Source organism: Haplochromis burtoni, unplaced genomic scaffold, assembly GCF_018398535.1.
Source record: "Haplochromis burtoni strain Fernald_Lab_line unplaced genomic scaffold, NCSU_Asbu1 Contig_203, whole genome shotgun sequence".
Classification (NCBI taxonomy): Eukaryota; Metazoa; Chordata; class Actinopteri; order Cichliformes; family Cichlidae; genus Haplochromis; species Haplochromis burtoni.
Genome location: NW_024582564.1, coordinates 233,656 through 257,713, shown reverse-complemented (window position 1 = coordinate 257,713; position 24,058 = coordinate 233,656). Strand labels below are relative to the sequence as shown.

Here is a 24,058-nt window from a genome sequence, read left to right as displayed (position 1 = left end):
GGTTAGCGAGGAAGTCTGTCCCTGTGTGTGGTTCCTGCAAGTACGGGAACTTCTGCCAGGTTCAGCGTGTCATCTGAGTCTGATGGGAATCACAACACGAATCTTTTTCATAGGAAAAAAGTCTAAGTGTAAACAGCTCTATGACACACCATAGAAATGGGAAATAGGTACTTTTTCATGTTTGGTCAACATACTCACAAATGACTCGTATACAGCCTGTTCTCCAAGAGCCTTTGCAAGACTAACCTCACCTGTTGACTGATTCCCTCCAACTTACAGGAATATTAAGAATGTAATTGGTGAAAAAGATGAAATTGTTAAGAAAATCATCCACTTGGCTTATGTGGAGTGGGTGATAGACCTTATGGAGATCCAGTTTGGAAAAATGTTGTAGTTTCAAAATTTGGAACTGACTACTTGTGCTAGATATATTTCCACAGTAATCTATAAAATGCCATAGTGTATTATTCATTTTTGCCACAAGGAAAAAAGCAGCAAGAGGAAAGGAAGATGGATGTATAACACCATTATACCATAAAAATTGTTGAAAATCGGTTCAGGTCTCTATTATGTAAATTACACATTCTTGACCCTTTTCAGTCTGGGCTTCAAAAGCAGCACTCTACAGAGACCGCTCTCTTAAAAGTCTATAATGATCTGTCAATGGCATCTGATGCAGGGAATTATCCTGTGATCATTTTGCTTGAACATTAAAATTAGTCTCTTTTGACTGCCACAAACAGTGTTATCCAGAAGCTACTGTTTGAATATACCTCCCTCTTGTGGCAGGACACCATCGACCACAAAGTCCTACTTAACAGGCTCAAGGTTTTGGCTGGTGTATCTGGCTCTGCCCTAGACTGGTTTTCTTCCTATTTATCAGACAGGACCTTTTCTGTTAGGACTGACAGGTTCACCTCTGACATTGCTGCCCTGACCTGTGGGGTCCCACAGGATTCAGTTTTAGGTCCATTATTATTTTCTTTTTATATTTTAATATTCAAGCAACTACCTCGTTCTAAATACCAACAAGACCGAGACCATGATCATAGCTCCTCCTGAGCTACATTAGTCAGGTTCTTACCTCTTTCTGTCCATCTGTCAAGTCAAATATTCGAAATCTTGGAGTAATATTTGACTCTACTCTGGGCCTTGACTCTCATGTAAAATCTTTGTCTCGTTCCTGTTTCTATCATTTAAGAAACATCTCTAAACTGCGACATATGGTCTCTTCAGTTGAACTGGAAAAACTGATTCATGCATTTGTGTCATCACGCTTAGATTACTGTAATTCCCTGTTTACTAGCTTGGATAAATCATCTCTCTCTCGCCTCCAGGCGATACTAAAGGCAGCAGCCAGGCTACTAACTCGTTCTACCAAGCGTGTTCACATTACTCCCATCTTATATTCTTTACATTGGCTCCCAATAGAGTTTAGAATTCGCTTTAAAATTCTTGTTTTAACATACAGAGCACTAAATAATGACTAGGCTCCAGATTATTTATCCAAGCTTCTTATAAAATACACTGCTGCTCTTCATCTCCGCTCATAGACTCAGAGTCTGTTGGTTGTATTGTTTATTTTAATATTTGTGTACAGCGCTTTGTGACTGTCTGTGAAAAGCGCTTAATAAATAAATTTTACTTACTTACTTTACCTATAACCAGAAAATCCAAGCTAGATTTCTTCATAGCCTCTTGTTCCAGTAAGGATGGTTGCACAAACGGTTGAAGGGAAGGGGTACACCACATAAAAACAATCAGTAGCAGTCATACAGTCAGTGAGGTGAAAGATTTTATTCTTTTCTAAACACCTCTGCCAGACCTTGATGTAAACCTACAGCCATGAATGTCCAAGAGTCAGAGCAGCACAAGGATATTCAAACCCAAAGAATTCATGATTACCAGACAGGGACAAGTAAATGGGAATAGTTTGGTGGGTAACAAGGGCTGAAGCTTTCCCATAAACCGCAGTTACTTGTAGAAGTTCAACAAGTAACATGGTGGAAATACTAATGTATGTCTCATTTGAAGAGTTTCAGTCAGGTTTCAGAGCCCATCACAGCACAGAAACAGCTTTAGTGAAGGTTACAAATGATCTTCTTATGGCCTCTGACACTGGACTCATCTCTGTGCTTGTCCTGCTAGACTTCAGTGCAGCGTTCGATGCTGTCAACTATAATATCCTGAGCAATTAGAGCATGCTGTAGGTATTACAGGTACTGCGCTGCAGTGGTTTAAATTATATATGTAATAGACTCCAATTTGTTCATGTAAATGGAGAGTCCTCTTCACACACTGAGGTTAATGATGGAGTTCCACAGGGTTCAGTGCTAGGACCTTAGTATCATCAGAAGGCATAGCAAACATTTTCACTGTTATGCAGATGACACCCAGCTCTATCTGTCCACGAAGCTAGATAACACACACCAATTAGTTAAATTGCATGAATGTCTTAAAGACATAAAGACCTGGATGACCTCTACTTTTCTGCTTCTAAGTTCAGATAAAACTGAGGTTATTGTACTCGGCCCTGAAAATCTTAGAAATATGGTATCTAACCAGATTCTTACTCTGGATGGCATTACCTTGGCCTCCAGTAACACTGCGAGGAACCTTGGAGTCATTTTTGACCAGGATATGTCCTCCAATTAAGATATTAAACAAATATGTAAGACTGCTTTCTTCCATTTGTGCAACATCTCTAAAATTAGAAATATCCTGTCTCAGAGTGACGCTGAAAAACTAGTTCATGCATTTATTACTTCCAGGCTGGACTACTGTAATTCATTATTATCAGGATGTCCTAAAAACTCCCTGAAAAGTCTTCAGTTGATCTAAACTACTGTATAGCTCTGTGTAAATAATCATTCTGTACATTCGATAATCTTTAATCCTACAACTGTTTACAACTTGCATAGTTCCCATTTCTGTATAGCTGTATATCTCAGATTCTGTAAAGTTATTTATTTCATATTCTGTATAGTTTTTCATATTTATATCCTGTTCATAGCTTGTACTCACTACAGCCTGTACATACTTATAGTTATAGAATATTCACAACATACTTCATACCGTGTACATTATAACATACCATAATAGACCCATTTCTGTAATATACTCACATATCTATATTATTGCTAATATATATTGTAATATATCTATATCACTAAAGCACTTCTGGATGGATGCAAACTGCATTTCGTTGCCCTGTACCTGTGCATGTGCAATGACAATAAAGTTGAATTCTATTCTATTCTATTCTATTCTATTCTATTCTATTCTATTCTATTCAAATGCTGCAGCAAGAGTACTGACAGGGACTAGAAAGAGAGAGCAGATTTCTCCTTTATTCCCTTCATTGGCTTCCTGTTAAATCCAGAATTGAATTCAAAATCCTGCTCCTCACATACAAGGTCTTAAATAATCAGGCCCCATCTTATCTTAATGACCTTGTAGTACCATATCACCCTATTAGAGCACTTCGTTCCCACATAGGCTCGCTTGTGTTTCCTAAGAAACACAAGAGCCTTAGATCATATAGTTAGGGTTTTAAAGTTTTAGTTATTATCAATCTTTGACTCTCTTCCACAGCATGAGTTTTCCTGTTTTCCTCCCCTCATTGTGACAGAGGTTTCTTCCTGTTAAAAAGGAGTTTTTCCTTTCCACTGTTGCCAAAGCGCTTTTTCATAAGGGTTAATTGATTGTTCGGGTTTTTTCTGTTTCTTTTGTATTACTGCATTATTGTATTATTGAGTCTTGACCTTACAATATAAAGTGCCTTTAGGCAACTGTTGTGATTTGCCCTGTATAAGTAAAATCGAATTGAATTAAACGGAAAATTAATTCTTTGATCTTAATGTGATCAATCGATCTCCGTTAACGAGCCTTGTCCATGGCTTTTAAGGTGGCAGGAATTAAGCCACTGTTTAAAAAGCATTGTTTATTGACCCAGCCGTCTAACTATAGGCCAGTGTCCAGCCTTCATTAGATCACTTTTCACTCATCCAGATATTAAAATAAAAAGCAGCTGCACAACAGTTTAAACCCAACCTTTTTAATAAGTGGTGAAACTCGTATTTATTCTGCCCTGAAGGGAAACTGACATTAAAAATTATCCTCTGCGTTTTTGATATTTTTTAATAATTCTTTCCCCAGTCCTGAACTCCACCATCACTTTGTTCCTGCCCACTTCTCAACCACTCGGCATTGTCCAGTAAGGCGCGGTTAGAACTTTGGAAACTGCACGGAAACACGTTAACGTTGGCTGAAAGCTCATCTCTGTAGACAAACATCTACAAAAACGGACAATGTCGTAAGAGCTCGCGGTGGGGCAGGCAGAACTGGGAGCAGCCGCCCCTCCGACCTCCTCGTTAAGTAACAGATTGTTTGGAGACTCTTCACACTTGGAAGAAGGCTGCAGTCTAGGACCGACCACCTCACTCCCACTTTTCTCTGGCCGGAGTCTACAGCGAAGACTTTTTAAATTTTACGCTTGTTTAAGAAAAAGACATTTGTGTCCATCTCATCTGAAGGTCAGCTGTTTGGGTGCAATTTAAGGGGGATTGATTTACACGCCTTAATTTATCACCCGTTTAAAATCTGTGTGCTTTTTAAATTCTGCAATATTACTTTTTTTTGTTTTAGTTGTTGTTGTTTTTCATTCGGATTATATCTCTGATGTGCGTAATTGCGCACAGTGCCATGGCTTGATCCTCCATTACGCAAGACAGTGGGAAGACTGTGTCCTAATAGGAGTGAATATTGACAATACACAATACAATACAATTTCATTTATATAGCACGTTTACACTGAACAGTAAGCCGTTAAAACAAGGTAAAATAGATAAAACAGAGGAAACAAGCAAAAAGCATTAGTAAGTAGAGATGGGGAGAAAGCATGATTATCCAGAGAAATGAGTAGCGATACGAGGATTAGCGAGGCTGAATAGGTAAGTTTTCAAGCGTGCTTTAAAGGACTGAATGGAGTCAGAGGCATGAATGGTAGCATGAAGACTATTCCAGAGGTTTACAAAAGTACGATCACCCCTAGTCTTCAGACAGAGCCTGGGCTGGGCCAGAAGTAACTGACTAGAAGATCGTAATAACGGCTGGGAGTATAGAGCATATTTCTCATCATGCAGAAATATTAAATGCATGACTTTACTCTGAGAGGAAATAATATGAGCCACAGAAAGGAGAGAAAAAGAAAATAACGCAGAGACAGAAGAAAGATTCTTTTCTTAAATATTTTGTAGATTTTGGTGAATTTTAGTCTTTTATATACAATAAAGCTTATCAGGTGATCTTATTGCTGCTCGTGGAATAATCATGTGACATATTTCTCTCTTCAAAGCTGCGTTTTCTGGTTGTTTTAAGCATCATGTAGATTTAAATGAAGATGAAGGTGCATTAATGAGATCTGAGGGTTCATGTTCAGGGAGTAATAATAGTCTCATGAAGTCCAGAGGATGCCTGACTGCCTCCTTGGTTTCTCTCGCAGCTTTCTTCATACTGCTGAGACCAGCAGAGCTGAAGATGAAGAGCAGGCTCTCTCTGGCAGTGGTTGCTGCCCTCATGGCACTGCTGCTGTCCTCCTCTCAGGCCCAGGAGATAGGTAAAACCGCTCTTCCACCTCCCCTCTTCCTCCTCCTCTTCCTCCTCTTTGATCCAACACATCTGACTTCTTCCATCTCCCCTCTCCTCTTTCTGTCCTCTGCCTGCTGTGTGTAGCTGCACGTTTAGTCTAAATTAAAATAATGACTGAAGCAAACGTGTGCCTGTGAAGTGTTTTGCTTAAACTTCAGATTTTATCTCACGCGTATGATGATCCAATAATTCCATCAAAACTTGAACCTAGTTTTATTTTCACGATAGGAGCTTTTTATTTTGTATTTTTAAAAGACATTTAAACCATTAAATATAGCCTACTGTGTGAATGTGTGTGTGAATGGGTGGATGACTGATTGTGTAAAGCGCTTTGAAGTCCTTAGGGACTAGAAAAGCGCTATACAAATACAGGCCATTTACCATTTTACTGAGAGCAGTAATGCAGCTTAAACTTGAATGTATAGTTAAATGTGGCTTTGTGCTTGTGATTAAGATTTACAGTCAGAATTTTTCCTATGAAAGGTTCTCATGTAATGCTTCCCATCAGAGCCAAAGGATGTGTTAATCCTTGACAGAAGTTCCTGTTGTAACTCGAAAAAGACAAAAAGTGACTGCCTTCCCAACTCTGAGATCCTTGGATCCACAGCAGGATCCAAAAATGGATCCTTGGATCCATTATTCAGTGTTTTCGACAGGTCCATGTGGTCAGGCAGAGCTGCTGTAAGGCATTTTTAACATGCTGCAGAAACATAATGCTAAAATGCTGCTCTTTAAAAACAGCTGAGGGGGTTTATGTCATGGTCCTGGGCCATGTGGGCCCAGTATTCTTAGTTTCTTGTATTTTTGTATTTCGTTCCTTATTTAGGTCATGTTTCCTGAGTTGTCCTGTTATGTTGTTCCTTATTTGACTTCCCCTTGTGACTCTTATCCCCTGTGTGCCCCTCTATGTATCTGTGAGCCCTCATCTCCCCTCGTGTTTCATTCCATGTTTCCCCAGCCCACTATGCCCGTGCTCTCTCTCTCCTCCTGTTTGCACCTCTGTGTACTTCCTGTTTTACTTTGACAGTCTCCCGTCAGTGTTGTTTACTCCTGCCATGTCTTGTTATGTTTATCTGTGTCAGCTGTGTTCCCATGTGTGGCCACTTCCCCTGATCATCCCTCTTGTGTATTTAGTCTCTGTGTTTCATGTAGTCTGTGTCGCGTCGTCTGTGTTCCCACCCCCTGTGTTCCGTATCTCCAGCCATAGCCTTTCCATAGTTTATGTCCAGTTTAGGTTTCTGTTGAGTTATACTCTTATGCTGCCCTCACTCTGGTTTGTTCCTTTTCATCAGCCATAATAAAAGGCTCGCTTTTGTTTAATCCACTCCTGTATCTTCGCTTGTGTTCGCACCTGGGTCCACCACACACATTTCCACACGGTCTGCCTCCGCAGATCATGACAGTTTAGGACTGATCAACAGTCATTCAGTGTGGATTTGGAATATTTGTGAGGATTTTTGTTTTTTCCACTGTGAGACATCTGGTTTGTCATTATGCATTACAACCTACACTGAGACATGTGAAATTTAAATTTTAAACAGGGGCATAGGTTACACAGTGTGTTAGGTGTGTGGATTATTTGTGTTTTGTAATGTAAATCTGCTTTCTGAGTTTTTGTGATGTACTCCTCTCTCCTCCTGATGTAGTTCCTGTCTGTCTTTCTCAATTTTCCCTCACACAATAAGACTTAACAGACATTTGTCGTGAGTATCTGTTGTGTACCAGATGTCACACACACACACACACCACTGTTTCTGTGCAGACACTCAGTGTAACACTACAGTGAAGGCCGACATCGTGCTGCTGCTTGATGGCTCCTGGAGCATTGGCCAAATCAATTTCCAAACCATCCGCAACTTCATCGCTCACATGGTCAGCGTGTTTAACATCGGCCCAGACAGTGTCCAGATTGGTAAAGCTTTCACTGCTGCTATCGTATACTGTATCGTATTATCATACATCGGGTCTTAGTTCTGCCCCTCAGTTCATCGTTTGAAAAAAAAAGAAAGAAGCTGTTGCAGCTCCTTCTCCCTTTAATTTTTTTCTGATCAGTTTATAAAGAACAAGTCATGTCAGTTTATTTATCTGACACGTTTAAAAACAGAAAATCGAGCAAGCAGCTGATATTAGAGATGTCATGATGGAATGATAACAATACTTTGGCTCAAGGTATCTGCTGATACTGAGTACTAATCAGTACTTTAAAAAACGTAAAGTAATAAGCTGGATTCTGTACTGTGAGAACAAAAGTGAGAAATTCATACATTAAACAACAATAATATAATAACTGTTTTAGATGTGTGACAACATCAGGCTAAATTTAAACACTGGTGTCTGAAATCTACTGAATTGATGTTCTGATCAGTCTTTGAGTCACAGGGTGCTGCATGCTGCTGTTATTTTTGAGAACAAATCAATTTAAAGAAGTAAAATTACACACTAGATAAAAGAAATTGGTTGCATTTTTTGAAGTTGACTTAATTATTTAAGATGTCATATCTTGGTATATTTTTGGAAAAGTCAGAGTTGCTGTATCTTTGGTGTTTTTCTACATTGTTTCTGCAGGTCTGACTCAGTACAGCAATAAACCAAAGACTGAATGGAACCTTAACGCCCACCCCACCAAAGAATCCCTGCTGCGTGCTGTTGCCGCCCTGCCATATAGAGGAGGAAACACGCTGACAGGTAATTTTTAATTAAAAACTATTATTATTTATTTATTTATTTATTTATTTATTTATTTATTTATTTATTTATTTTACCAGCACTACCAGCACTCACAGGGTTCAGACTGATCTAGGGGCCAGCTTGGGAGCCAACTTTGATTCATTGTTATATCACAATTTATACAAGTATAGTTTCAAGGCACTTTATACAGTGAGGTTGAAGTATGTTACAGAGAGTTGGACGCTGTGGGAAAGAAAGATTCCCTTTTAACAAGAAGAACTGGGAGCAGAAACTGAGCTTAAAATTTGGCAGGAGGGCTGGAGTTGATATATTGAAGATGATGCGCTTCCATAGGAATCGATAGCTTCCATTCAAACACAAATTAATCAAGGAAAAGTTAAAGACACATTCAGTATCACCTGATCTAACAGTAAGGTTTCTGAAAAAGAAATGTTTGAAGCCTAATCCTAAAGTAGACAGTTTCCGTATCCTAAACACAAATGAGCAGCTGGTTCCATAGGAGAGGGGTCTGATAGCTGAAGGATCTCCTTTTAGAAACTCCAGGAACCACAAGCCTGCAGCCTAAGGGTAAAGTGCTTGGCTGGGATAGCAGGAGGCCTCTAAAATGATGGATATGATAAATCCCTGAAGGCTGAAGATTTAGTCTCCTTTAAAGCTTTCCATCAGTAATGGGGGACATCTAAAAGCTGACGTGTACCGTAAACCTACACATACGGATCAGTATCTAAGGTTTGACTCTCATCATCCACTGGAGCACAAACTGGGTGTCATCAGGACGCTACAACACAGAGCGAACACCATCCCCACAGACACAGCGGCCAGGGAGCAGAAGAACAGCACATCAAGAAGGCCCTGAGTAAATGTGGTTATCCCAGCTGGACTTTTGTCAAAGCTGGGAAAGGCACCTAAAGAAAGCTCCAGCCGATCCAGGAGAGAAGGACAACCGCTGCCCAAGCGAAAACCTGTAGTGATCCCATATGTGTCAGGAGTATCGGAGCAGTTGAGACGCATTTTTTCTAAACACCGGGTCTCTGTGGCTTTTAAACCCCAAAACACGCTGCGCCAAAAATTGGTCCACCCCAAGGATCGGGTCCCCCGACACAAACAGAGTAACATAGTGTACGCTGTTAAGTGCCAGGAGGATTGCCAGGATTTATACATCGGGGAAACCAAACAACCTCTGGCGAAGCGGATGGCACAACACAGAAGAGCTACCTCGTCAGGCCAGGACTCTGCAGTCTATTTACACCTACAGGCCAGTGGACACTCTTTCAATGATGAGGATGTACACATCCTGGACAGGGAGGAACGCTGGTTTGAGCGCGGAGTCAAGGAGGCCATTTACGTGAAAAGGGAAAGACCATCTCTGAATCGAGGAGGGGGCCTAAGGGTACATCTTTCGCCATCTTACAATGCTGTGATTGCAGCCATTCCCCAACTCTCTGTGAATGGTACTCATGGCCATTGATCAGTGGGTTTTGGTCAGTGGTTGTTGATCAATGGTCATGAGAATTTGCATAATTAAGATTAAGGAACTGACCTCCCAGCCCATTGTTCCTTCAGTGGGCTGGTTTCAGTCATTATGCAAATGTACTGTTTATAAGATTGGGGAAACAGTCAGTTGAGACTGAAGAAGTCACTTGGATGAGTGACAAAACGTTTCTCCCACAAAAACGCTACGTCCAGATGAACAGAATCAACTTTTGGAGATTTAAAGCTTTCAGTTTAGGTAAAAATACATTGACAAGGGCCATATTTATTCCTCTCATTTGTGGAGCAAAGTGTCAGAGAAGCATTCCTTGTTGTTTCCCTCAGATGGGTCAGGCTTGTTTCAGAAGGGCTAAACAACAGAAAAGCAGCATGCAGTGCTTTGTTATCTGCACACATAACTGAAACTTCTTCCTCACTGTGGTACAGGAATGGCTCTAAACTATATCCTCAAGAACAGCTTCAAACCCAAAGTGGGGTTGCGTCCAGACTCCCACAAAATCGGCATCCTGATCACTGATGGAAAGTCCCAGGATGAAGTCATCTTAGCTTCACAGAACCTGAGAGACAGTGGCATCGAGCTCTATGCTATCGGTGAGTGAGCTTCACTGGTTTGAAGAAAAGGAAATGAAAACACATTTCAACTTTTGGATGATTGCTACCTGCATGCAGCAATCAGGAAAAGTACCTGACTTTACTAGAATGGGCTGAAAATGATCAACCAGCAGCCACTTTAGTCATCTTCCTTCATCAAACTCATGGTTTATTTTTCTCATAGGTGTAAAAAACGCTGATGAGTATGAGCTGAGGTCCATCGCCTCTGACCCAGATGACATTCACATGTACAACGTCTACGACTTCCAGTTCCTGGTGGACATCATTGACAAACTCTCTGTCAACCTGTGTAACAGTGTTAAGGGCTCAGGTAGGGAAGGAGCCATTTCAGCATTGTCAGAACAATCTTAAAGATGGGCCAGTATTTCAAAAGGCTGCTCAGAGAATCTAGTCTGCATCTGATCTGGACAAGACTTCTGAGACATTTTACATTTTCTTAAATCAAATAGTGATTTATTAATATTGCTGTCTCAGAGATGTCAGTCATTGGTTTGTGGACCCTTCAACTTTACCTCTATGCTTGTCATGGGAGTTAGAAGTGACCACATTTGGATAAGAGAGACAAGTTATCAGCTAATGCAAATAAGATGCAACCATAAAATGTACATGCTCAGAACACTGAGTAAATAATCAGTGAGTAATCAGATCTTCTTAATTATTTAATGTTATAGAGGTGCATCCATGGACCTAAACATAAACTAAGTTTTGCTATGAACAACAAACTCACCAAAACTGAAGTACAGACTTCTGGGACAGTCTGTTATTGTAATTAGCTGCACGGCAGATAATTTCATTAAAATGCTCCAAGAAGCACCAAACAGCACAAGCTGTTCTAGAGGTCTACTTTAGTGATTTGAATTAGCATAGGTGAAGCCAAGTGGAGACAGCTAGTAACTACGACCGCTGTGTCTGCACCATCCCGTTAGCCATAATGGCCACATCCTTAACTTAAAGCCTTAACAAAATCCAAAGGGGTGACTTATCCAAACAGTTGTTATCGACTTATCCCAAAGTTTTATTGTACATGCACAATGGCAATAAAAGGTTTTTCTGTTGTGTTCACCACCTGTACAGATTTTATCAGAACAAGTTTAAAGAAGGATCCAAATTTTGTATCCTCCTTTTTTCAAAGCACTATTGTAGTGATTCATTAATATTGTTGGCTCATAGATGTCAGTGGTTGGCTTTTGAACACTGAATACTTGCTACCCACTAATTTATGGGATCCTTTTTGAAACCTCGATTTTAACACTATTGCATCACCATCTGAGTTGTTATGAACTAGAGTAGACTTAGTAGAAGGGCTGCTAGTTCAGTTAATGCCACAATAAGCCACATTATTTGTGATGTGACTCGTTTTTGGAGCCAGCCCCAAGTGGGCATCGGGGGAACTGCAGATTTGAGCATTTTTTCAGCCCTGCAGGTTTCTACTTTAAAACAAACCCTGGATAAGTCAAATAAACTTTGTTTAGGTTTCCCCAGGAACAATTTAAAGGGGAACTGGTACAACTAGTTTCTCTTTAACGATACTGAATTATGTTGTTGCAGTATTAAAAGTGCATTCTATGTTTTCAGGCTCTGCAGATGGGAAAAGACTGAGAGTGTCAGACGAGACAGAGAAAACCATGAGAGTCACGTGGACGCCGGCGCTGGGCAAGCTGCTCAACTACCGGCTGAAGTACGTTCCCCACAACGGAGGCAAAGAAGTGGTCCAGAAAATCCCTGCAAAGGCCACTTGTACCATCATGAAGAATCTGAAGCCTGCGACCACATACAATATCACCGTTCTGCCCATCTACAAGCGCAGCGAAGGAAAAGCAAGGCAAGGAGTAGGAACGACACGTACGTTGGTCCATAATTCAACCCTCTGAGAGACAGCACACTGCAGAAACATGTCCATCTTAGCCAAGATGTTTATACCTGTGCTCAGTCTAAAAATATGATCGCTGCTGGAACTGAACGATTAAAAAAATCTGCTGTTGGGTGGTCCCTTATTAAAAATGTAGAAGCCCTGCTTATCCATAGTTAGTAAAGTTCAAGTCTACTGAGATCAGATGTTCTCAGTAGATGCTGGATGCAATGGGCACATAGTCACTCATTCAAAGTCAAGTTTTGTAAGCTTCTAATTTTAAAGGAGATCTTACATGATGAGGAAAAGTAAATCTGAAGCCCACACTAACGATGTGTGAGGATGTGTAGCCTCCAGGGTTTAATCCTCAGTACTTAAGATTGAAGAATTGTCTGTATTTTCCAGGCAGTGAATAAACCTGGTATATTTGATGATTTATTCACACTTTCTCAGAGAAACATCACACCAAGTCACGGTGCCTTGGAAAAAAATATGTTTCTTTGTTCCAAGTTGCAGATTTTTTTCCCGTTTTCCCACCAAAAATTTCATGGACTGACTTCAAGTTTAAACTACTTGTTAAGAGGAGTATTTTTCACACCACAGGTGCTGCAGCGCCTCCTCACGAGAACACTAAAATCACAGATAAACACGTGCTCAATCACACGCTAGCATTACTAACACACAGCATGACACTGGGCTTCCTAACGGTCGACACTGGGTTCAAGGAATTGTATTATGGACTAATGAGAAACTGGCTTGAATGTGGCGTGGCTGATCCTTAAAAACCTTTGCCAAGAGTTGGAGTTGTGTCGAGTTTAGTTCTAGGTTAGTTTGTCCTGAATTTCCTGCTGATTTCTTCTATTTCAGTGTCACTGTACAAGAGTCCTTGGAACCTTCTGACCTCAGAGCCCACCAGGACCAGTTTCAGAGTGTCCTGGGATCCAGCACCTGGGGAAGTCAGGGGCTACAAAGTCACGTTTCACTCAAGGAATAATATTGACCTTAAGGAGCTCTTTATCGGCCCCGACGTTAACACAATTGTTGTAGAGAAACTCAGGTAAGCTTTCAGAGTTATTTCATGCCATACGTAGAGGATATCATTTAAAAGGAAACAACAAATATGCGACAGTGAAGAAGACAATCAACAGGAAAAGGCTTAGATGGACACTATGGTAGCAGAACTCATTAAGTGTGCCTATGCCAAAAGGCACACTTATTATTATTTCTATAACTTGTGAACAGGATTTCTCATGGTTTGCTGTGTGGCAGGCATGATGACCCAAATGCAGAACTCATAAACAGAGGAGTAAATTCAAAATAGCGGCTTTAATGCTGGAAAACTTCACATCCAAATACAAAGCAAAGGAAGAAACTAGAAACAAGTAACATACTAAAACACTTAAACATAGCTGGGACTAATTAGATATGATAAGATATGATAAGACAAGGGGAAGCAAAAATAGATACAAGGACATGAAACAAGGGACCATCGAAGTAAAACAAGCAAGAAGAAAAACAGAGTCCAAGGCACAAAACTAGGCACAAGAGTCCAAATAACAAGGAAGGTGGCAGTGTTGTGGGTGAATCAAATCTGGAGGCCGACAGCGTGGAAAACGGTGGCAGCGCAGGCAAAGAAGATCCGGAGGCCAACTGACGGTGGAGTGGCTACCACAGGCAGTTGATTGGTGGTTGAGTGGTTGATGGAGTTGATGGTTTGACACATTCTCAAGAGTCACCAGCAGAGATGGGAACCGAGCCCCCAATGGGAACAGACAGCAGATGCGGCTCTCACCTGAGCCCCCACCGGGAACAGACGCAGAGCCAGCAGGTGCAGAGACCTCTGGTTGAACAGCTTAGCAGGTGGCTGAGTTGATGACTGACCAGGTGGCTGAGCAGATTCCTGAGCTAGTGACTGAGCTAGAGATAGAAGCAGTGGTTTAGTGGTGGTTGAGCTAGTTCTCCTGAGCTCCCAGAAAATGAGAGAAACGTCTGGACAAGCTCACCTGAGCCTCCAGCGGAGCCATTAACAGGTGAAGGCCCTTGCCGGGTGCTAGCCATTCCACCCGAGGAGTAGGTATGGGTTCGGAGGTTGACTGTGTCCTGGCAGGCCTCACCTCAGGGACCGGCACAGGTGCCGGGTGAAAGGACACCGGTCACTCCCACCCAAGGAATAGGTACAGGTGCAGCAGTGAACTGGTTCTTGGCCGCCCTCACCCTGGGGACTGGAACAGACAGTGGCAACAGCTGGGCAGCTGCCGTCCCCACCTGAGAAGCTGGTACAAGTGCAGGGACTAGCAGAGCCTCAGCTGGCCTGGAAAATAGAGCAGGGACCAACCAGGGCCTAGCCCCCCTCACCTGGGAAACTGACTCCGGTGTAGGGGAAGGCTGGACCAGGAACAGGAACAGAGTGAGGCAGGGGAGCAGGCTCGGATGCAGCGAAAATAGGTTTTAGACCTTTTCCACCACGATGAACAGTTTTGAATGTCGAGAAGAGCAAAAGAAAAATAGTCATTTTCATTAACCACTGGCAGTTGCTCAGTGAATTAAGAGTGTCGGCGGCGTAAGCACCGCTTTGTCCGGGGGACAGAATTGAGCTGTGCCTCCAGTGCGCAGGAGGATTCCCAACTGAAGTGGACGAGGTTTGGATCCTCGCGGAGCAGCAGGTGGAGTTCTATGGAAATTCTGCACACCTACGAGAGCCAGATGTAAGACTCATAAATTCAAAAGAGTTTATTAGTCCTACACTTTGAGTAAACTCAAAACAGCAGCTTTAATGCTGTAAAACCTCACATCCAAATACAAAGCAAAAGAAGAAACTAGAAACAAGAAACTCAAACTAAACCACTAGAAAATAAACCAGGAACTCAAAACTAGGAGTCGACTTGGCACATTGAGGGAAGAAACACACAGCATAGTGAGGGTGCAACACAGAAAAAAACAAGGAAAATGCATGGCTTAAATGCACAAGGGCGCAACGAGGGAATGGGAAACAGGAGGGAAACACAGCTGAGACTAATTAGACATGAGACATGGGAAACGAAACTAGATACACTGACATGAAACAAGGAACCGACAAAGTAAAACAGGAAGTTTAACACAGAGACACTGAAACAGAGAGACATGACTGACCGGGGAGACATGACTGACCGGGGAGACATGACCGAGGGAACAGGGAACATGGAGACAAGACATGAATCATGGAACACAGGGAGGTCATAAACTAAAAGCTAAAAAACACAACAAACTTAACATTTAAACAGAAAACCATCAAGATAACTCAAAACCATGAATAACAATAATCAAGGAATACAAATAACACTGGGTCATGGAAGGCCTTCCCTTAAAAAGACATTTGGATGGGAGCATATGTTGTTCTAAAACTTGTAAATACCTTTCAGCGTTGATGGTGCCTTTCCAGATGTGCAAGGTGCGAATTCTAAGGGCATTAAACCCTCCTCATCCTGTCAGAAATGCACATTTATTTAACTGAGTGCTGTTAACATGCGCTCCCTTTCCTCTTTAGTCTGGGGAATATGGTGTCCATGTTTTTTTTTAAATTTTTTTAAATCACTTCTGATTCATCTGACCACATAACAGTTTCCCTCTTTGTGTCATGGTTATTGGTCCTTTCGACCCAGTATTTTGAGTTTCTTATGTTTTTATAACATTTTATGGTTTATTATTTAAGGTTCATATAGGTAATCCCAACTTTATTCTATATTAGCTTTTGTGCATTTTGGCTCCTCTCGTGTCTTTGCCCTCTGTGGCCCCTGCTGTGTGTATGTGTTTGTGCCTTGTGCCTCTTCTGTGCATGTTTTCCTTCTTGTGTTCCATTGTATGTTACCCTTCATGTCTCCTCTTTCCTGTTTCCTGTTCCCTTGCTCCCTCTTGTCTGCCTTTCCTCCACTCCTCTGTCAAACTCACGTGTCAGTCTTGTGTTCCTCCGTTTCCTGTTTTACTGTGACGGTCTCGTGGTTCTGTGTTTGGTGTGTCTAGATGTGCTTCCACTGTGGTGTCATGTTAATTTGTGTCAGCTGTGTTCCCCATGTGTTCCCACTTCCCTCGTTATCCTCCTGTGTATTTATGTCAGCGTCTCCCACAGTTCTGTGTCGTGATCTCCCTTATGTGTCTGTGAAGGTTCTCAGTCATCCAGGTCATCGTAGTCAAAGGAGCTTGCAAAGAAAAGCGTCTGGACTTCTTTAAGTTGCTTGAAGACGTTTCACCTCTTCAAGCAATTCGCATGATAAGGTGGGGCCAGGTTTCACAATGAACTCACCCGAAACTCTGGCTGATTGGGACCCACGCCCAGTTTCACACCTTGGCTCAGGCGATTAAAGGATCATCAGGGGGTCCTTTTGTCCCTCTGTGGGGGGTTACTCCCACTAGGTTTATATCTGGGACTATCCACCATTTGACCTTAGAACTGAAGAAGCTTCTCGGATGAGAGGTGAAACATCTTCAAGCAACTTAAAGAAGTCCAGACGCTTTTCTTTGCAAGCTCCTTTGACGATCTCCCTTATGGTTGTGTGTTTCTCCACGTGCTTCCCTGTGTGTTTTATTCATATAAATAAAGCTGTGGTTTATTTTTTTAGTTTACTTTCAGCTCTCTGAGTCTGTGCTAGGGTCCTTTCCTGCCTGCTGCATAGCCAAATTATGACACTTTGTCTTAGTCCATTTTAAAAGAGCTTCGGCCCAGAGAAGACAGCAGCATTTCTGTTAACTTACAAATCTTTCTTTGTATGGTAGAGATGAATGGATGAAAAGAGGAAGTCCACAGACAAGTTTCATGGAGGACATTCAGAGGGTTGATGTGAGAGAAGATGTAAGGGATAGGGTGAGATGGAGGCAGATGATCTGCTGTGGTAAAAAAACAAAAAATTTAATGTGGTTAAAGATAAGGGATACATAAGATAAGGGTTAGATAGTGACTCTAACAACTTGCTATGAAAATACAGGTTATGGGTTCCTACAGGAAGGCTATAGCAAACTGGATACAGTACATGAAAGTAGACTACTAACCTTTTTTACAGTGTTCTTCCATATTACTTTATGATTGCACAAAGACTGATAGAAATGTACATTTTTACACTAAAATCATTCATTTTGATGTGCGGAAGTTGTGTTTCTGTGCTTAGACTTTGTGTATATGTGTTAAACACATAAACAGTGCTAATGTTTAGGTAGCAACTTAGCTAGCTGAATACAGGATACAAGGTTGATGCATAGTAATAAAACCGTAAAGCTTTTCCAAAAATAAACTTTTGTAGTCTACATTGGTACAATGATTGCCGATTGTATTCTGATTATAGCAGGCATGCTGTAAAACAACAGGTAAAACCTCCCAAATCTGTGTTTTAGCACTTTAAGCTAATGTAACGTTTTACAGTGTATCTACTAAACTTACAATTTTCTTTTGTCTGAGAAACACTGAACACAAACACATTGTTTTCAGAGAAAACTCCTTCAAAGGGAATCTCTTAAGGGGTAAAGTTACATCTCAGTTTGGAGTTAAAAAAGTAAATATTGGTAAATGGTTTACCACTTAGGTTAGTTTTATAGATTTTATAATCCAACTTGTTGTTATTTTGTGTGTGGGTTTTTTTGTTGTTGGTTTTTTTAAAATGCAAAAATATAATAGAGCTTTTTTTGTTTTAGTTTAAAGTGTGCAGGAGATGAAAAGCCGACCCTCACGGATGAACCCAAATCTCCTCCTCTAGATCCTTCTGGTAAAAGCCGCCAAAAAACTTCTCACCGCACTCGTTAGCAGGCCTGCAGAGCAGACACTCTCTGATCTCTGACATTGAAGTCAGAGATCAGATTAGTGCCAAGACTATGATTTATATGTTCTCACGCGGAATTGAAGTCGCTGTCGCTTTGGGACTGAAACTTGGCACAGATGATTACGATTGGATGAAATTATATAGAGATGCTTGCCTCACATTACACTCACACAGGGATAGCACTATCCTTACTATCTCAGTGTGAGTGTAATGTGGAGCAGAGTTATATTTGATCAAGTGTTGACATGAACATATATAAACTGCACAACTGACCCCCTCATATGCTACAGCACTGAGCTTTAATGGCATCACTATAAGCATATGTCTTCATTAGCTCTTTTTAGAGCTACATTAGATTACTCCTGAGCTCTGGATATATTGACCAAATGTGTCTTTAGTCATGCAAAAGTAGAAATTTCCTATTGATAAGGTGTCTCACTAACCTCCTCTTCTCCCAACACCACAGTCTCTGCAGACACTCAGTGTAAGACCACAGCAAAGGCTGACATCATGCTGCTAGTCGACGGCTCATGGAGCATTGGGCGCAAAAACTTTAAAACCATCCGCAGCTTCATCGCTCGCCTGGTCAGCGTGTTTGACATCGGCCCTGACAGAGTCCAGATCGGTAAAGCTTTCACTGTTGTTACTATAACAACAAGACTCACATGGAGGGATGTTTTCCTCCAGACAGCTGTCTCTCAGTATTTGCCTAACCTGAACCTCTTGTAATCTCAAGATATTCTGCTCATATCTGCCCATTTTTATTTTTTAAATTTACTAGAGTAGCTTTGCATGAGTCACAATTAAATCTTCCCTGATCTAACCCTAAGCTCTGTCTGAAATAAGCTATTTAACACCAAATCAGAGTTGCTTTATCTAGTGTTGTATTTTCTGCAGGTCTGGCTCAGTACAGCGGTGACCCAAAGACTGAATGGCACCTGAACACCCACCACACCAAAGAATCCCTGCTGAATGCTGTTGCCAACTTGCCATATAAAGGAGGAAACACCATGACAGGTTTTTTTTATTACTTTGGTCTTGCTATCACTGACATGGGTGCCAGTGTGGGAGACAAATTTAATTCATTTGTATATACTGTGCTTTCAAAGCACTTCACATACTAGGGCCGAACCCTTGGTGTGAGACTCAGCCACAGTGGAGAACGATAAGCTCACTTTTAAAAGGAAGAAACTTCAGACAGGTATGAGAAAGACAATGGACAAACTACCGGAGAGAGTAGACACAAAGTTAATGAGATGCAGCAGGGCAGAAAATTCATGGAGATTGAAAGAGAGGCGAGACACACTAAGCATACAAGGTAATAATTCAACAAGACTTTTATGTTATTACTCAGTTTTATTGGTTGAAGGTGAATGGGTTGCGTGAAGATATAAGCAGGATGATGAGGAGGAAGTGAACCAAGGAGAGACACAGAAGTAGTACAAGTTAAAAGCGACAATACACTGGGAGCAGAAGCTGAGATGAAGCTGAGCATTGAACAGCTAGAAGGAAAATCTGATATATTGCAAGATGATGATCTTCCATGGGAATCCATACCTACAACTCAAATACACCCACATAGATTAATAAAGGTCCCTCTATGAATTGCTACCTTGTTGTGATGGAGGGGTTTTAATATAATTCATTTTTATTCTATATTAATCACATTTCTTTTTGCATGAGGAAACAGACTGGAGAAAAAAGGGAAAATATATGCACTTAACATGTTTATCAAACATCTTGAACATTCACGTCAACAAAAAACTCTGTAAACATTTATCCACTCTCTCTCTGTTACTCTTGCACTTCAAGTCCTTGAAACGAGGAACCAAAGCTATGTAAAGCGCATGTTCTCGCATTAATATAGGACCTACATATTAATAGGTCTGCAATCTACTTGGCAATTGTGTCAGTTAATATTTTTGAGGTAGACTTACTGTGTCCCCGATGCTCTGTGAGTGGTTTGTCGCAGGCTGGATGACGCGTTAGCCAAAGTCCTAGCTGCATCCCCAACTAACGTATGCTTTGCGTCAATGTGATATTTTATGATGGAAGCGCTTTGGTGAAAGAAAATGCACAATGTGCATGATACTTTATGTCGGTCAACTTTTCCTTCTTATTTTTTTTCATACTCAAATTTCCCATCGAGAGGGCCAATGTGCGTTTATCATCTTCCATATTGAGTTGATTGGTTCAGCAGTCACTACCAGATCAACTGCCCATTTGCGCGTGTGTGAAGGTGCTTGGACAAACTGCCCGAAATGCATTGACAGAAACATTTCAGGGATTTTGAGTTATTCTGCACTCCAGATGCGTTAATATGCGTTAGAAATTTTAATCGTGTTGACCGTGATGGCGGATTAATTTGCATTAATGCGTTAATTTTTACAGCACTAATATATATAAATAAGTAAACTATATACACAGTGTATGAGTCACAGAAACATTATATTGGTGCGTAGAAAGGCAGTAATACAATATAATATATAAGTAAGGATTGAAGGGCTATGGTCATTTAGCATGGGGATAGTAATTGCACATCTGCCAGACCAAAATATTGCACATATTGCACAGGGGCCAAAATATTGCACAGAAAAAGGGAAGACCAAAATACTGCATATGGAATGGTAGCAACATAGTCAATAGCAGCGACAGAGTGATTGTGTGGGAGAAGTTTGTTCACACTCTTAATTTGCATTGAGAGTTGTGATAGCTGACAGGAAGACGCTCTTTTTTTAGTCTATTGTTTTTGCACCTGATGGATCTGAACCTTTTTCCAGAGGGCAGGATGTTGATGAGGTGGTGGTTAGGATGGTCTTTTATAATCAGAATCAGAATCAGAATCAGAATCGTGTTTATTGGCCAAGTATATGTGCAGACACATACAGGGAATTTGGTTCCGGTAGATGGTGGCTCTCAAGCACACAATGTAAATCTCACACACACACACACAACACACACACACACACACACACACACACACACACACACACACACACACACACACACACACACACACACACACACACACACACACACGTGTCTATATATACACATTACACATACATACACAAAGCTATGTAAACCAACTATAAATAATCACATTGGCTTTGGAGAGACATCTCAAGCTGGCAATGGAGTCCAGGGGGGAGAGTGGACAGCCGATCACATTCTCTGCAGTTCTGATGACTCTCTGGAGTCTCTTCTTATTGGCTGTTGCTGGAACCAGCGTACCACACGGAGATGGCATAGCATCAACACACTTTTGATTGTGGCTCGATAGGAGGACACTAGTAGGTCAGTCTGCAGCCTCTTCCATCTCAGAACCCTCAAGAAATGGAGGCACTGCTGGGCTTTCTGCACTAGGGCTGATGTGTTTGTGGTCCAAGATAGGTCCTTGGAGATGTGGGTACAGAGGAACTTAAAGAAGGGCAGCCTTTCCACATAGTCACCCTTTATGGATAGGGGAGGGGGATCAGTTTTTGTCTTAGGAAGTCCATGACCACTTACTTGGTTTTCCTGGTGTTTAGGGTAAGGTTATTGTAGTTGCACCATTCTGTCAGATGCTGGACCTCATCTCTGTAGGCGGTGTCGTCATTGTTGGTGTTCCTGAAGGCTCTGAATGTTGTAGCACTGTCTTGGTTGACATGTCTCTACAATGATGCATGGCAGATCAGGGCAGTAGTTCCCATCTTTAAGAAGGGGGACCGGAGGGTGTGTTCCAACTATAGGGGGATCACACTCCTCACCCTCCCTGGAAAAGTCTGTGCCAGGGTGCTGGAAAAGACAGTCCATCCCTTAGTCAAACCTCGGATACAGGAGTAACAATGCAGTTTTTGTCCTGGATATGGAACACTGGACCAGCTCTTTACCTTCTCGAGGATACTTGAGGGTGCATGGGAGTTTGCCCAACCATTCTACACGTGTTTTGTGGACTTGGAGAAGGCATTCAACCATGACACTTGGAGTGTCGTGTGGGAGGTGCTTTGGGACTATGGGGTGTCTGGCTCATTGCTACGGGCCATTCAGTCCTTATACAACCATTGCAAGAGCTCCAGGCTTCCCTTGGTCACCGGACATGTTCGTAATCTTTATGGACAGAATTTTAGACGTAGCCAAGTGGCAGAAGACTTTCACTTGGTGATGGCCTTTAGCTCGCACTGGAACAGTTCGCAGCTGAGTGTGAAGTGGTGGGAATCAGCATCTCCCAATCTGAGGCCATGGTCTTCAGCCGGAACAGGGTAGAGTGCAAACTCCGGGTCAGGGCGAGCTCCTGAACAAAGTGGAGTATTTTAAGTATCTCGGGGTCTTGTTCATGAGTGACGAGAAAATGAAGTGGACAATCAATAGACGGATTGGTGCTGTGGCTGCAGTGATGCGGATGCTGCCCCGGTCCATTGTGGGGAAGAAAGAAGTTGAGTGATTTACCGGTCGATCTACATCTCTACCCTCACCTCACGAGTTTGGGTAGTGACCAAAAGATCAAGGTCGTGGATGCAAGGAGCGGAAATTAGCTTTCTCCGAAGGGTGGCTGGCTTGTCCCTTGCTCCCTTGCTGTATGAATAGGAGCTACTGCTCCTATACATCAAAAGGAGTCAGTTGAGGTGGTTGGGGCCTCTGACAAAGATGCCTCCTGGGTGAGGTGTTCTGGGCATGTTCCACTGGGAGGCTGCCCCTTTACTGCCCAGTACAGAATCAGGATATGCTGGAGAGATAAAATCTCTTGGCTGGCCTGGGAATGTCATGGTGTTCCCCCGGGCAAGCTGGAGGATGTGGCCAGGGAGAGAGAGGTCTGGGCTTCTCTGGTTAGGCTGCTTCCTGTGTGCCCTGGCCCCAGATAAGTAGAAGAAGATGGATGGATGGAGATTAATAAAGGGTTTAACTTTAAAGCGATCATAATGCACAAGTAAAAAGGCTGCAGCCTGACAGCTCATCAGTTTGTTACCTGTTGAAGTTCAGCATCTCCCTGCTAAGTTGGGGTCAGCATTCACGCAGCTTTCACTCTGGGTTCTTGGCTAGCTTAGTGTTAGCATGTTGTCTGGCTGGCTTATCATTAACATGCTGTCCGTGCAGATACTTGCAACAAGCCAAAGTTGTGTTAGCAGCTTGATCCAGCTGTTTCTTTCCTAGAAGCAGTCTCCACTTTGCCATCAAACTCTTGTCCCATTGTTCAATAAAAATAAGAGTAATGTCCATATCAACTCTCTTAGACTGTGCCACTGTTTTCGTCCTCTGGCACGTGAACTGAAATCAGCTGATTTCTTTAGATGGCGCCGAGTATGGCAGCCTTCGTCGCGAGCTCCCCCAAGCAACAGCTTTTTTCTGTGTTTAATTTTACTTTTCCTTCATTTTTTCGCGAGTAGCACATGTCTCCTTGTGTACGACCGACAAACCTTACTGGACATAAAAGACGGTCTTTCTTATAACTTTCCGGAGTTCAAGTTTTGCAACACGGACGCTCCGTTTGCAGACCCCCCATTCATCTCACCTGAGACGCCTTTGTTCTCTGGCCCTGGAGGCCGCAAACGCCGACGCAGAGGGAGAAGATCTGGCGTTCTGGTTCGACTGAGACGGCGCACTAACAGACCACCGTTACCCAGTTTATTACTGGCTAATGTGCAGTCTCTGGAGAACAAGCTGTGCGAGCTTCGGGCACGGATCTCATTCCAGCGAGAGATGCGGGACTGCTGCGTGATCTGCCTCACAGAAACCTGGCTATCGGACAAGGTACCGGACTCCGCAATACAACTACCGGGGTTCTCGTGCATCGCGCGGACAGGTCACAGGATCTTACTGGGAAAAGCAGAGGCGGTGGTGTGTGTTTCATGATCAACAACAGCTGGTGTGATTATGCGAACGTGCACCCGGTCAAATCCTTCTGCTCACCGGACCTGGAGTACCTGATGATTAAGTGCCGGCCATTCTGGCTACCGAGGGAATTTACAGCAGTGATTATTACGGCTGTTTACATTCCCCCACAAGCGACCTG

The 24,058-nt window shown here is 42.2% G+C and overlaps 1 protein-coding gene across 2 annotated transcripts; it reads left to right on the top strand.

Annotated features, from left to right (window-relative positions):
* Nucleotides 1-3,543: 3,543 nt before the first annotated feature.
* LOC102307686 (collagen alpha-1(XII) chain) lies at nt 3,544-20,894 on the top strand. 2 transcript variants are annotated; one of them, XM_042226256.1, is made up of 12 exons: nt 3,544-4,535; nt 5,357-5,363; nt 5,513-5,617; nt 7,412-7,561; nt 8,215-8,334; nt 10,255-10,419; nt 10,604-10,750; nt 12,016-12,282; nt 13,157-13,346; nt 17,945-18,015; nt 18,536-18,694; nt 18,967-20,894. In XM_042226256.1, the coding sequence occupies exons 3-12, from the start codon at nt 5,539-5,541 to the stop codon at nt 19,191-19,193; spliced, it is 1,575 nt and encodes a 524-aa protein (XP_042082190.1). In that variant the 5' UTR covers nt 3,544-4,535; nt 5,357-5,363; nt 5,513-5,538; the 3' UTR covers nt 19,194-20,894. The 2 variants fall into 2 exon arrangements, with proteins under 2 accessions (XP_042082190.1, XP_042082191.1); XM_042226257.1 differs by lacking the exon at nt 5,357-5,363 and having other exon boundaries at nt 5,504-5,617.
* The last annotated feature ends 3,164 nt before the right edge of the window (nt 20,895-24,058 follow it).